Source organism: Bufo bufo, chromosome 1 (genome assembly GCF_905171765.1).
Source record: "Bufo bufo chromosome 1, aBufBuf1.1, whole genome shotgun sequence".
Lineage (NCBI taxonomy): Eukaryota > Metazoa > Chordata > Amphibia > Anura > Bufonidae > Bufo > Bufo bufo.
The window spans coordinates 531,862,055-531,877,760 of NC_053389.1; the positions used below are offsets into that span (position 1 = coordinate 531,862,055).

Consider the following 15,706-nt stretch of genomic DNA (forward strand, 5'->3'; position numbering starts at 1 on the left):
AGGCCTTAAACTACTGCTTGGAAAACTCTCATAAAAAAGCTGTGTGTGACTGCACCCCTATGTTTTAATACTGTACATTATGTATGAGGATGTCACATAGCATGACAGTATTTCTGAATATTGGATTGTTGTTTTGCCTGCATTTTATGTGTTTACCAGTCTTATATAATTCTCTGTTTTATCTTAAGGGTTGTGTGCGAGGTTGGACCAGCACATTTTGCTCAGTCTGGAATCATTAATATAATGGTAAATCAAAAGGAAGGAATCTCGCCGAACAGTCTTACCTTTACCTACCAGGTACAATTTTCTGATCTTTTATTTCTAGTTGTTTCTTATGTGTTACATCTAACCTATGAATATAATTTTAATAAGGGATTTGTCAAGTTTACAACACTGAGACTCTGCAGCATCCAGCAAACATCAACACTTTAATCTGGAGTTTGTAGTTTCCATATACGTTTGTAAGTGTTAAAGCGGTTATCCCATCTTAGACAATGGGGGCATATCGCTAGGATATGCCCCCATTGTCTGATAGGTGCGGGTCCCGCCTACAAGGAGAACGGAGCAGAGAAAGTTGAGGAGGGTGCACCACGCATGAGCAGCCGCCCTCCATTCATTTCTATGGAGCCGCCGAAAATAGTGGAGCGCTCCTTGGCTATTTCCATCGGCCCCATAGAAATGAATGGGATAGGTGACCCGCACCTATCAGACAATGGGGGCATATCCTAGCGATATGCCCCCATTGTCTAAGATGGGATAACCCTATCAAGTGCAATGCAGATATGACCAAGAGGAAATTGGGTTATGTTTGCACTTACTGCACGTCTGTATTTTCCTTTCATAATTCTTTTGGTCAGTATACTTCTTTGGCATATATTATTTCTGTTCTATCAAAGGTTTGTAATGTAAAACTTGAGCAGATGAAAGTTTAGATTTTTCAATGGCAGTCCTGTTGTATCTTTAACATTGCCGGGGAAGTGACATTAAAGAATGTCCCAGGATGTGATCTACGATGATCAAGATTCAGCTGCAGTTACGCTTCCCCAATCCCTATCATGACTAGAGGCAATGCAAATGAGTATGTGAGTTGCAGACTGATGCTGACACCGCTGCAGTGGCTGCTTCCGATCTGAGCTCTGTGCATCCTTTGTGTCAGAGGATACTGTCAGCCTCAGATGAGGGTACCAACAAGCTGTCTACTTCTCTTGGCTCCCCTCCTAGTACATACAGGAAGTGTGGAATTTCTGATGCTCTCTGGCACGGTAGCTTCAGATCAAAGCTGACATCCGCCCTTTTGGGATTGCTCAGAGCTTCTGTGTGCCTCTTCTTTCATTTATAAGATATGATAATATGGTTGTGTGTAACTTTACTGAAAGTTTTCAATTGAATGCATAATTTCTTCCAGACAATTATGGATAGGGAAAATTAACAGAAAGGAATGATAATAAAGTGTTTTCTGGAAATATATAACTTTTATATTCCAAACCAAAGAGGTGAAAATTGAGCTGTCCCTGTCAGTCAGGTGCATGTAGTTGGTTCATGCTATGTATAATTAACCCACAAGCCAACTTAAACTGACCGGTAATCAGTTATCAGGGATTTTCTATAAAACATTATGATTGCTACTGCAGAGGTGACTGCTCCATGGAAATGCAATCCCCATCTCTGCTGACGATCAGGCAATTATTGGGAACACTTGGTTTGTTCTTGGTAGTTTCCTGTAAAACATTGGTCTGTGTAAAAGGACCTTAAAGGGGTCGTCCCACAAAAAACATTCTTTAGTTTTGAATACTGAATACTTTTGTAATTGCATGTAATTAAGGATTTGGCATTGCCTCTGAGGTATTCAATAAAAATGTATCTGTATGGCGCCACCTGCTGTTTGTTTTTTTCTTATTTCTTTGTCCTGCTCATTGAGATGGCCGCACATGCTCAGTTTCACCCTTCAGCTGCCTCCTGAGCTGTGATAGGGAGAGCTGAGACACGCCCCCACGAGCTGCAGCAGAAAAGACTCTCCCCTTGAGCTGTCAGATTGATATTAATCTAGCAGAGCAATGAATGTGGAGATCTCTGCATCCATGTTAGGTACAGGGCTGGTTCTGGGTTAGTTATAAAGAGATTGACATGCCCTATATGATGTCTGATTTTCATTTTTTACATTATTCATGGGATAACCCCTTTAAGGCTGCAAGTACACATTCAGGTTTTGTTCAGATTTTCTGATGCAGTTTTGAGGCTAAAACCAGGAGTGGATTCACATAAGAGAAGTAGAATCTCCCTGTTACACTTTCTCTACCTTAACCCCTTTGCAACCAGCCTGTTTTGATCCTTGTGACCAAGTAATTTTATTTATTTATTCGTTGTGGCATTCCAAGAGCTATAACTTTATTTTTCCTTTGGTGTAGTCATAGGAGAGCTTTTTTTTTTGCAGGACAAGTTAGTTTTTAATGGTACCATTTTAGGTTATACATAACTTACTGATCAACTTTTATTAAAGGGTGGTCTAACCTCAGTCATTGGTGGCATATCTTAGCAATATCAGAGCTAAGACCCACTCCTATCTCCTTAAAGGGACCCCGAAAGTGAACAGAGAACTGCCGCACATGCGTGGCCGCCCTCCATTCATATGGGAGTTCTGAAAATAGCTCAGCTATTTCTGGCAGTCCCTTAGATCTGAATTGTGCTGTTGCCGCGCCTGAGTGGTGCACTCTCTATTCAATTATATGGAGCTTTCGAAAATAGGCGAGTGCACTTGCTTGGCTATTTTCGTAGCTCCCAAAGAAGTGAATGGATTGCACACTGTTCATACGCAGTGAACTCTTATTCACTTTGGGGACCCCATTCTAGAGATCTCTGCTGGAACCTACACATATCTGACATTGGTGGCATTCTAGTGTTTTACTGCTTTTGCACAATAAAAAAAAAAATCCATCGCCACAGGACGCCACAATAACAAATATGTGGTGGAAATTTTACTTTTGCAGTTTTCTCTGTTGAAAAGCTGTATTTTAAAATGTTAGATTTTTTTGTTTACTTAGTGTTACCGTGCCTCTGTTCCGCACCGCAGTTCTGGATTGCGAACCCATTCAAGTAAATGGGTCTACATCCGTGATGCAGTGAGCACACGGCCGGTGCCTGTATATTGCGGACCCGCTATTGGCGGGTCGCAATACGGGTCACGGCTGTCAACGGCCGTATGCATAAGGCCTAATACAGATATACTGCTCGCGTTCTCCCATTTCAATGGTATAGAAGCGCTGATCCGGGTCATTAAACCCCTTAGATGCCATAGTCAATAGCTATAGCAATGTCTCCTATATATTTGCATGTCAGCCTGGGGCCTAATAAACTCCCCAGGCTGACATGCAAATACATAGGAGACATTGTTATAGCTATTGGCCATGGCATCTAAGTGGTTTAATGACCCAGATCAGCGCTTCTATACCTTTTTGAAATGGGAGACCGCGAGCCCCCATTTCCACTTCACCACCATGACGGCCCAGAGAGATTGACCCCTGACCTCTGTAGGGGCAGGAACAGAGATAGGTTAAAAGGACCCCTCCCACCACCATTCACCAGTGTGTTCCTACCCCTATAGTGGCCAGGACAGAGAAAAGTCCTCTCTGGCTTTCAGGGAGGTGAAGTGGATAAGGACCTCTTTTTATTATTTTTTCTATACCTGGGTGACCGCATCGGTGGTGAATTATTGCCTCCCTTGCGGGCCTTCCATCCAGGATGCGTCCCCTGCTCTCCGGCGGACTTAGTTCCAAAAGCTGACAGGGAGACGCCGGGGTCACGCTCCCTGTTGTGGGAAGCCTGCCCTGAGCTGCCGCTGGGTCGCCTACCTCCCCGTGTAGGTAGCTGACCGGAAGGACGTTCTGAGCAGGCGCGCACGTCTGACGTCACTTCCGGGCCGCCGGACGAAACCCGGAAGTGGATGTCTATTACAAAAAAACTCACAAGCACTTTCCCGCTGCGCTCTCTGCATTGCTCTCCGCATCACCGGACATGTTGGACCAGGAGAAGGAGCAGACCGCTTCAGAGCGCCCCTGTGTGAGTAGCCCACCTGGGCATGCCAGCAGCTTGACAGATGTGGGGCCAGTGGGGAGGGTGCCTAGTATACTGTTCTGATAACCACTGGTATGAGCACCCCTCCCCTGGGGGCTTCTGGTATACTGCATCTAATGTTTATGCACCTATACTGGATCGACACAAAATTGATGGGCTGCTCTCTCACTTTAGGCCACTTTCTTTAAAAAAGCCCAGGAAGACCGCCAGATGCATCCAGTGCTCCGTCAGGCTTCCCGATGTTTATGCAGGAGAAACTTTGCAAAGATTGTATTGCCAAGTTGGTGAGAGAAGAACAACCCTCAATTATGCAGGAATTTAGAACTATGATTCAGGAGGAAGTTAAATCTTCTCTAGCCTCCCTCCGTGAAAGATACCCTGGGGGCTCGCCCACCCAAACGGCCCAGAATGGCGGACATCTCCTCCTCAGACTCCGAGGATTTGGAGGGCGAAGCCTCATCCTCCAAAAAGGAGGACGACTAGTACCCCCTATCAGAGGGCGAGATCGTCGAGGACTCTAAAAAATTCTTCTTCACTCCTAGCGAGATGAGTGACCTTCTAAAGGCGGTCAGGGATACAATGGGGGTGGAGGACATCCAGCGACCCCATACAGTTCAGGAAGAGATGTTTGGGGGATTGAAGGTCAGACGCTCCCGTGTATTCCCCATAAATGAAAACATTAAGAAGATGGTGATGGATGAATGGGCCCATCCAGAAAAGAAACTAGGGATTTCCAAGGAATTCAGGAACCGCCTTGTATTTGACCTGTCGGACTCTAAGATCTTTGACGAAGTCCCCAGAATTGACGTCCAGGTGGCCAAAGTTAATAAAAAAAAACCTCGCTACCATTCGAGGACTCCTGTCAGTTAAAGGACACCATGGAAAGGAAGGCAGACAGTCTATTAAAAAAATCCTGGGAGGCAGCTATGTTTAGTGTTCAGACCAACATAGCCGCTACTTCATTCGCCAGGTCTATTTACCTGTGGCTGAATGAGTTAGAAAATCATCTAATTAACAAGACATCCAGGGAACAGATACTAGACTCTTTTCCCTTGTTAAAATCCGCCACGGGGTTCCTAGCGGACGCCTCCGCCGAGACAATTAGATTCTCGGCCAAGGACGCGGCTTTGTCCAATGCTGCCCGGAGGGCACTTTGGATGAAATCTTGGTCAGGCAACATCTCTTCCAAAATGAAGTTGTGTTCTATAGCCTTCTCGGGCGCATACGTGTTTGGTCCTGTATTGGACAAGATTCTCGAGAAGGCTACTGATAAAAAGAAAGGGTTCCCTAAAGAGAAAACCCCTAAAAAGAAACCCTCCTTTCGTAGTCAATACTCCCAAAATAGCTCCTTTCGTGGAAAAGGTAAATCCGGACGTTGGAGTTACCAAGAGGGGGGAAAGGTAGAGGGTACCTCCTTAATCCCCAGAACAAGGGCGGTGAGAAACAGTGACGCCAGGATAGGGGGAAGACTATCCCAATTTTTTGCTCAGTGGCAGCAGACTTCTCCCAACCCCTGGGCGCAAAAACTTATCAAGAACGGTTACAGGATACAGTTATCTCCCCCCCCCCCCCCCCCCCCCCCTCCGAATGTATTTCTGATATCTCACCACTCTTCCCCTTTTCAGCAGAGCCAAATTTGGAAGGAGGTCCAGAATCTTCTGGACTTAGGAGTAGTGGTTCCTGTTCCCGAGCTTCAACGGGGGCAGGGATTCTACTCCAACCTTTTCTTAGTAAAGAAGCCGGGGGGGGTTCCTTCCGCATGATTATAAACCTCAAGAGGCTAAACAAATTTGTAATTTACAAAAGGTTCAAAATGGAATCCGTAAACTCTACCATTCTTTTAATTCAAAGAGACTCGTTCCTTTGTACAATCGACCTGAAGGACGCATATTATCATGTTCCTATTCACATCCAGTCTCAGAGGCTCTTGCGTTTTGCATTGAGGGATCACAGAGGGTCTGTTCACCATTTCCAGTTCGTGTCTCTCCCCTTCGGGCTGGTGTCAGCCCCAAGGATTTTCACGAAGCTGGTGGTAGAGATGGTCGCCTCCCTGAGGTCTCAGGTGGTGACTGTCATTCCTTACCTAGACAACTTTTTGCTGATTTCAGACACGGTGGATCAGTCTATAGCGGATCGAGAGATCTTCTGTTCCCTTCTGACAGCTCTAGGTTGGGTGATAAACCTAAAAAAGTCATCCCTAGTTCCAGATACCAGGGTAAAATTCCTAGGAGTATTGCTGGATTCGGTAAAACAGACAACCTTCCTTCCAGCAGAAAAAATTCAGAACCTTCAGTCATTAATCAGGGCCTTCCTAGGACGTCGCTCCTTCTCTTTCAGAGAAACAATGAGCCTTTTAGGTCAAATGACAGCCTGTATGGTAGCAGTCCCTTGGTGCCAGGCCCATTACACGGCCCTTCAGTCCTGGCTTCTAAGAAGATGGGACAAACATCTGTCCTCTTTGGACAGGAAGATCCTGATCCCGGGCCACATAAAATCTTCAGTCCGGTGGTGGCTTCAAACAAAAAATCTAAAGAAGGGCATGGTCTGGCTCAAAACCCCAGCAGTGCATATTCAGACAGATGCCAGCGTTAAAGGATAGGGCGCAAAAATATACTCCGACCTCTACCAGGGAGACTGGTCTCCGAAAATTGCAGCTCAGTCCTCAAACTACAGGGAGCTCAGGGCAGTTTGGAGACAATACAAGCAGCCGCTCCAAAACTAAAGAACCAACATATAAAAATCTATTCAGACAATGTAACGACCGTGTCCTACCTCAAGCATCAGGGGGGCACACGGTCTCAAAAACTAGAAAGTCTGTCCAGAAGAATCTTCCTTTGGGGGGGAAAAAAGTAAAATCAATATCTGCAATTCATTTAAAAGGAAACCTAAACAGCGCTGCGGACTTCCTCAGCAGGACCACTATAGACCAGGGGGAATGGTCTCTAAGCATTGACATCTTCAATCTAATTGTCCAGAGATGGGGCCTCCCTTTGCGTATTCGCTACAAGGAAAAACGCAAAGGTATCAAACTTTTGCTCCCTAAACCCGAGGGACAGGCCTCTGGCGATCGACGCCTTCTCCCTGCACTGGAACTGGGATCTTGCATATGCCTTCCCTCCGTTCCCGTTAATCCCAAGGGTTCTCCAAAAAATCATCAGGGACAAGTCCAGAATAATTCTGGTCACCCCGTACTGGCCCAAGAGGGGCTGGTTCTTAATTCTAACCAACCTCTCCCCACAAGAAGCATTTATTCTCCCAAGGAGGAAGGATATCCTGATCCAGGGGCCGGTTCTCCATCCTCATCCGGAAATCTTCAACCTCTCGGCTTGGATCCTGAGTCCGACCTTCTAAGACGCAGAGGTCTCTGAGAGGGTGTGATATCTACCTTGAAGGCCAGCAGAAAGAAGGTGACTAACTCCATCTATTTAAAAATCTGGAGAAGATTCTGCACCTGGTCAGGTGACAAAGCCCCAGACCAGACTAAACCAAATATACAGAGGATCCTGGACTTCCTGCAAAAAGGACTAGAGTCAGGGTTAAGTCCTTCTACCCTTAAAGTCCAGGTCTCAGCGCTTAGCGCCTATTTCGATTCTGAATTAGCCAGCCATAGATGGATCCAAAGATTCCTGAGGTCTGCAGCCAGACTAAGACCATCTCTCAAATCAAGGGTGCCTACCTGGGACTTAAACATTGTCCTTAGGGGACTCACAGGTCCGCCTTACGAACCCTTGGACTCAAGTTCCCTAAAGCATCTTTCTCAGAAGGTGGCTTTTCTTATAGCTATAACATCAGCAAAAAGACTGTGCGAGATCCAGGCATTGTCAATAAGACAACCATACCTCAAAATCCAGGAGGATCGAATTACCTTGAGGCTAGACCCGACGTTTTTGCCAAAAGTAGTAACAGACTTCCATAGAAACCAGGAGATCGTTCTTCCCTCTTTTTGTGAGAATCCTAAAAATTCTGGGGAGGAACGATTCCATACCCTGGACGTCAAACGAACAGTACTAAAATACCTAGAGGTCACTAGGGACCTAAGAAAGGTGGACAATTTACTAGTACTCTTCTGTGGTAAAAATAAGGGGAAAGCAGCTTCCAGATCTACCATTGCCCAAAGGGTAAAATAGGCTATTACAGACTGCTACAAGATTGAAGGCATCAGTTGTCCAGACGTCATTCGGGCTCACTCCACGAGAGCCGTATCTGCCTCATTCGCTGAAAAGGCAGGAGCTTCCCTAGATCAGATATGCCGGGCCGCAACCTGGTCCAGTGTAAACACTTTCATCAAACAATATAGACTCAACTTATCCAGGTCTTCCGACGAGGCCTTTGGTCGCAAGGTCCTACAGGCCATTGCCCCACCCTAAGACGTATATAATCTGTTATGTCTCTCTGGGCCGTCATGGTGGTGAAGTGGAAAGCCGGAATTAGACTTATCGGTAATTGATTATCCACAAATCCACCATGACGGCATGATATCCCACCCTAAAATTATTATAATGACTTGGTATGTGTTAATACCAAAAAATAACTTTGAGTTGTTTCACTTCTTAACCGGTGGTTGTGGAACTATAATCTGGAACTCACTGGTGAATGGTGGTGGGAGGGGTCCTTTTAACCTATCTCTGTTCCTGCCCCTACAGAGGTCAGGGCTCAATCTCTCTGGGCCGTCATGGTGGATTCGTGGAAAATGAATTACCAGTAAGTCTAATTCTGGCTTCTCATGATTGGCGGGGTCTGACCACTGGGGCCCTGGACAATCAGACACTTATTTGCTATCCTGTGGATAGGGAATAAGTTGTTGTGAGGACAGATCATAACACTTGCCATGAAAATGCAGATTGCAGAATGTTATAGAGCAGGAGGAGCTGAGCAGACTTATATATAGTTTTATGGGAAATAATTCAGCAAAATTTGTAATTTATTCATTTGAACCTCTGCTATTTCTTTGATTAGTTGCCCAAGTGAACGGTCTTGTCAGTGATTGAGAGCCTTCCCCGTATAAAAGTGTATTCATACATAGCTGTCAATCACTGATAAGACCTCACACTTAGGCAACTGACCTCAGAAACAGCAGAAATTGTAATAAATTACACATTTTCCTTGAAGAGAAGTGGGACAGAGGAGCTGTAATTACACCTGCTCACCTCCGCAATGTCGATGGTGTGTGGGTTAAAAGTGAGGAAGAAGGCAGCACTCGCAGGGAACAGCTTATCAGCGACTGTGCCGTAGTCACTATTGACCATGGCATTTAGGGGGTTAAATGATCGGGATAGGAGTTATCTCCAATCCCAGTCATTGCTAGGGAGTCGGCTATATTACACATCTGGTACCTGCTGTGTAAGGAGTGGGCCTACCTCACCACTGACATGTGTTTAACATGGTGCATTTAGGATGGGGTCAACTCCAGAAAGAATGAATGCAGTTACTTTCCAATTTCCATGCAGCCACTACAGGGAAATAATAGGCATTACACAGTGCCCATTCCAGCCAGTGGTCTACAGCAGTGTTTCCCAACCAGTGTGCCTCCAGCTGTTGCAAAACTACAACTCCCAGCATGCCCGGACAGCCTTTGGCTGTGCGGGCATGCTGGGAGGTGTAGTTTTGCAACAGCTGGAGGCACACTGGTTGGGGATCACTGGTCTACAGGACAGTTCCAGAGGGAGCGACCTTCTTTTCAAACACTTTCCACCTTAGCGAAGAGATAAGAATTCAAATCAGAGGACCCCTCTCTAATAACTCCCTATAGGGTGCATGAGAAAGTGCTATCTACATGGGAGAACTCCATTAATTTGATATGAAATATAACTAAAGGACTTTTCTTCTTTTTTTTTTCCCCCTACTTCTAGGAACCAGAGCCGACATCTCTGAGACCAGTTGAAGGAGTGCTTGCTGGAGGAACGCATGTTACAATATCCGGAAATAATCTAGAAACTGGATCAAAAAATGATGTCCAAGTGTCCCTCGATGGTTTCCCGTGTAAAGTGTATGTAGTATTTACCTTGCCTCTATACTATGTAGCACTCTTTCTTTTAAAATACTGCCATTCTAAGGGTACTTTCACACTTGCGTTGTTTGATTCCGGCAGGCAGTTACGTTGCCTGAACTGCCTGCCTGATCAGGCAAACTGTATGCAAACGCATGTCATTTTTTCTGACTGATCAGGCATTTTTCAGACTGATCAGAATCCTGATCAGTCTGAAAAGTGCCTGATCAGTCAGAAAAATGCATTGCAATACCGGATCTGTTTTTCCGGTGTCATCAGGCAAAACGGATCCGATATTTATTTTTTTCTCATTTTTAAAGGTCTGCGCATGCGCAGACTGGAAGGACGGATCCGGCATTCCGGTATTTTGAATGCCGGATCCGGCACTAATACATTCCTATGGAAAAAAATGCCGGACGGCATTCAGGCAAGTCTTCAGTTTTTTTTTTCGCCGGAGATAAAACTGTAGCATGCTACGGTTTTCTCTTTTGCCTGATCAGTCAAAATGACTGAACTGAAGACATCCTGATGCATCCTGAACGGATTAATCTCCATTCAGAATGCATGGGGATATGCCTGATCAGTTCTTTTCCGGTATAGAGCCTCTGCGACGGAACTCTATGCCGGAAAAGAAAAACGCTAATGTGAAAGTAGCCTTATCTTGTTCTGTACAAATACACTCTAAATTTGAAGAGCAAGCAGGCAGAAGTACTAGGAATGCTTCATATATGGGTCATACTCTTGCATAGAGTTGCAGAATCTTGACTAGGACATGAGAATTAATTAGGAGAGAAGGGAATTCACAGACTGCCTGGATAGACAGAGGCAAGGAACTGGTTAGAGCAGTGTTTTGGGAAGTTTACAATGGAGATTGGCTGCACACCAAATGCCAGCCAAATTATGTCTGAGAGGTTCCACTAATCAGGGCAGCAAATTGCGGGCACATCGAAAACACACTACAACTACTTTTTAGACCTGGTTTAGGGTTTTGCCTTTTACAGATATTTTAACTCTAGATGATAGTTACTTATGGATTTAATACTGTTTGCCAACAGAGACTACATAAATATCTTGACAGGCAACCAAATCTCATTGGCTTAAACAAAGACATTTTGTTATAAGAGCTGGTTATAATTACAATTAAGCGGCATGTGTCAGCAATATGGCAGTGGTTGTATTTTAGGATTGAAGACGATGCATGATGTAGTTAATTCTGAGAGGGTCAATAGCTAATTGGAATGCTGTGTGAATGAAGGGGTTACTGTGCTGCTCACCAGAACCTTTGACTTCAAGCTGTGCTAGAGAACTTGCCAAATTGTTCCAGCTGTCCCTGTTGTATTCCGAAGCTTTGCTTAGAGATTTGCCAATTTGGCTGAAGAGAGATACAGTGATTAGTAACAAATGCTCCATGATTTTCAATTCCCTTTTAAATTATAAGTAACATCAGCCAATCCCACTCCAGCTAATTTTTACGTCTGCACATCAAACAAGGCATTTTAGATGCTCTGGTCCCCAATATGTAAGGGGACATGGTGCTTCATTATCTTTGTCTACAAGAAAAAGAAGAAAAAACTTTCTCAAATCGAAAGTGCAAACTATCATTTAGTACGGTGATATTCCTTACTCCAGCATCCCATAATCCAGGAGGTCCTGTAATCCAGCTCTTGTTTTTAGGACAGTACTGCAGTATACTGTGGATTCAGAACACTGAGCAGAAACCGTCTAGAAAGTATGTGTCGCTAATATTTCTCTACCCTTAGCTTTCTATGGCCATTTTAAAAGGTCTCCTGCAGATGGCAGAGCTCTGTGTATGAAGCCTGAAAGACAGCACTGTACAGATCTATACTGTGTATAAGTGGAGGTATTCTCTACTTGAGCCAGTGCTTCTAAGTGGAGAACATCCTCAGTAGAAGCCTCAAGGGTTTCTGTGTCTATAAGGCCTCATGCACACGACCGTTGTTGTGGTCCGCATCCGAGCTGCATTTTTTGCAGCTCGGGTGCGGACCCATTCACTTCAACGGGGCCGCAAAAGATGCGGACAGCACTCCGTTGCTCCGTTCCGTGGCCCCGCCAAAAAAATATAGCATGTCCTATCCTTGTCCGTTTTGCGGACAAGAATAGACATTTCTACAATGGGCCACCCGTTCCGTTCCGCAAATTGCGGAAGGCACACGGGCGGCTTCCGTTTTTTGCGGATCCGCAGTTTGCGGACCGCAAAAAAACAGAACGGTCGTGTGCATGAGGCCTAATTCTCATAATCCAGTAGTTTCAGGTTCCCCTATGTGAATTTTACTGTTTTGCTTGTATAATTAAAGCCTTCTTCGCTGCATATCCTATCATCTGTTTGAAATTGAATTATCCTAGAGGAAAAGTGAGAAAGATAAAGGAAACGCCATGAAAAGCATACGTAGCCGCCAATAGTTTGTCCGACAGACATCTAGTTTCTGTGACCAGCTTTAACTCGAAAGTCTTCAGCGTCAGGCAAACCTAAATGAAATTATATTGATAAATCATTTATATACCTAGATCATGAATACACCTCTTGACAGCTTATTCATGTATTTAATGATAGGATTCTAAACTTCTTGTAGGGAGGGATTTTTCAAGAAGTCTTTGACTTCAGCGGTCTATGACACAATTCAGTGTATTTCTTTATTACTTTCAAATTATGATGCTTGCTAAATGTTTAGCATGACCTCAAAGACCCCCAAATCTCTAAGCTTAGGGCACTACCTTACTTACTCTTTAATCTTCTGAAATCCATACGTAGGTAGCGTTGGCCCATGTTTATCAGTGTATTCCTGGATTATTTTATCTTACAATTATCCCAGCTAGCCTCAAGGACTTACTAGCTGCCATATGGTTTGTCTGTTTTGTTTGTGGAAGACATGAAGCGTGAAGGATACACATATTTATTGCCTTGTGCTTATTCACCAGTCATTTTATGGAAGACAATTACCTGTTTAGCATCGCCCACCTGACATGTTTTTTTTTCTTCTTCATAGCATTTCATTTGGTGAAGAAATAATATGCATTACAAGTGAGGCAAAGAAAGAAGGAAACGTCAAAGTGAAGTTGTCCTATGGTACTAACACCGTAAAAGAAGCCGGAAAGTTTACATACAGAAGCAATCCCATCATTTCCCAGTTTTACCCTGATCGCAGTTTTGCCAGGTATTTAGCATTGTTTTCTGCTGCAGTATCATATCTTGCTAGACCATACAATGTGCACCCTTTATTACAATCCATGAAAAAGACTGTTAAAAGGATGATTAAAAAATACACGGCGCAGAAAATCATTAAAGGGATTCTGTCACCAGGTTTCACCCCTGTCAGCTAAACATATGCTGATGTTCAGGGCCTCATCAGGATTCCTAATGTGGGCTTCTAAATGTGATCTGTGGGCTTATTTTGCTAAAAATCAGGTTTTACTAACCTGTCACTCAAAGAAATAAGGTGCCCAAGGGGATGTCAAGGGATGCAAGGTGCCCGCCACACCCACCGCCGTTCGTGCCCAGCGCCGCCTTTCCAGACTTCTGCACCACCTCCTAATCCTCTGTGCCGCCTCTCGCTCTCCCTCCCTCCCCCCTCCTCCTGCTGTAAGATATCGCGGTGCGCACAGGGCTCTGAGAGGCTGGCACCAGAATGCAGGTCATACCTGGGTTGAGCACTTCGCTTCAAGAAGCCAAATGGAGAAGTCACCACGGGCGCATCAGGCAGAGCCCAGTGCGCACGCGCGAGATCTTACAGAGGGAGGAGGGGGGGTGTAGGGAGGGCGAGAGGCGGCACAGAGGATTAGGAGGCGGTGCAGAAGTCTGGAAAGGCGGCGCTGGGCACGAACGGCGGTGGGTGCGGCGGGCACCTTGCATCCCTTGACATCCCCTTGGGCACCTTATTTCTTTGAGTGACAGGTTAGTAAAACCTGATTTTTAGCAAAATAAGCCCACAGATCACATTTAGAAGCCCACATTAGGAATCCTGATGCGGCGGACACCTTGCCTCCCTTGACATCCCCTGTTTTTTAGCAAAATAAGGCTACGGATCACATTTAGAAGCCCACATTAGGAATCCTGATGAGGCCCTGAACATCAGCATATGTTTAGCTGACAGGGGTGAAACCTGGTGACAGAATCCCTTTAAATAAGCATAAACCATATGGGGTGAAAATAAACATGTACTAGTAGAAATCACTAATGATATATTGACAGACAGCTGTGTCCCAAAAAATGAGGGCTCTTTCACATCTGCGTTTAGCTTTCCATTCTTCTGATCTGTCAGAAGAACATGAAAATGAAAAATAACTGATCCATCTTTTGAACATCAGTTTGTATCAGTCTGTGTCACTTCCATCAGTGATCAGTTATTTGTGGCAGAAGCAGTACTGCATGCATTTCTTCAGTCAAAAATAACTGACCTGTGACGGAAATGACAAAAACTGATGTTGGCTGATCACAACTGATACTTAAAAAAAACAGACAAAGCCATTGGCAAAATGCATCAGGTCTGGTGGGTCTGCGGTCTAATGAATATGGAGAGCTCCCGGTTCTCCCCCAAAAAGTGATGTCTGGGGAGAGAAGGATTGGGTTAATAGAATTTTTTTTTTTTTGTTCTCCCAGGAGATGAGCCACAGCCAGAGGTGTCTCAATTAGTGTTGAGCGAACTTGTGTTTCAAGTTTGGCGTACAAGGTTCCGGTTATCTAAGAATTCTGTTGTGGATTCCACTACCACAGACCAGAAGTTATAGTCCGTGATAACCAAATCCATGACGGAAATCTTAGATAACGCGAAGCTTGTACGCCGAACTTGAAACACAAGTTCGCTCATCCCTAGTCTCTATGTGTATGGGGGAGTTATGAGAGAGAGTGGTCAGCTGAGAAAAGCTGTATGTACGCCATTAATTGCAGCAGCAATGCTTGCCAACAGCATTCAGTTTTATAATGCAATATATAGCAGCAGAGTGCTGGTGCCTTCCACTCACGGCACCACAAATGCTAACACCCTGAAATAAATGAATGTGTTAGTAAACTCAGAAGTAAGGCTCCTATTCAGAAGACCAGAACCTGTTATCCTCCCGTGAGATGTATGTCTCGATCTTTCTCATTGCGACTGGTATGTGCTCCCAATGGCTGCTTTCAGCTGGGTCAGTACAGTCTTAAAAATCCACAAGGTTTCTTTGCTTAGCAAATCAAGCAGAGGAGCCCTGGCTGGTGGCTCACCTCACAGACGGTAACGTCCAGCAGATGTGTCCACTAGTAGTGGCAACACGTAGAGCAGACAGTGGGGATGCACATAATCCACACATTTTGGGGGCTCCTAGCACGGTTTGCTACACCAGGAAACCTTGTGGATTTTTAAGAGTGCGCTGATCAAGTTGGGAAAATCAGGAGTATGTATAGTCAGAATTAGAAAGATCGAGACCTACATCTCAAGAGAGGATAACTGGTCTTCTGAATAGGAGCATCACTATTGTGTTCATTGCAGTTCAATGACATATTGTTTATGTCAGACAATTAGCACAAGTGCGGTCTGTATATTGCTCTTACTAGCAGTTTGTAATTCATAATATACCTGATGTGGGGATGCATTGATATCAAGGTGTTTGCACTGATTTGCAGTTTTTACTTGTAAAAAGCACCAAATAACAGTGTATGGC

The 15,706-nt window shown here is 44.8% G+C and overlaps 1 protein-coding gene across 3 annotated transcripts in view; it reads left to right on the forward strand.

The window, feature by feature from the left end:
* Positions 1 to 15,706, forward strand: part of PLXNB2 (plexin B2) — a 234,377-nt gene that overhangs the window by 187,911 nt on the left and 30,760 nt on the right. For all 3 annotated transcript variants that reach the window (XM_040411954.1, XM_040411944.1, XM_040411961.1), the window contains 3 exons: positions 189 to 297; positions 9,918 to 10,054; positions 13,060 to 13,227. In XM_040411954.1, coding sequence (XP_040267888.1) covers positions 189 to 297; positions 9,918 to 10,054; positions 13,060 to 13,227 — 414 coding nt within the window. The remainder of the gene's footprint in view (positions 1 to 188; positions 298 to 9,917; positions 10,055 to 13,059; positions 13,228 to 15,706) is intronic.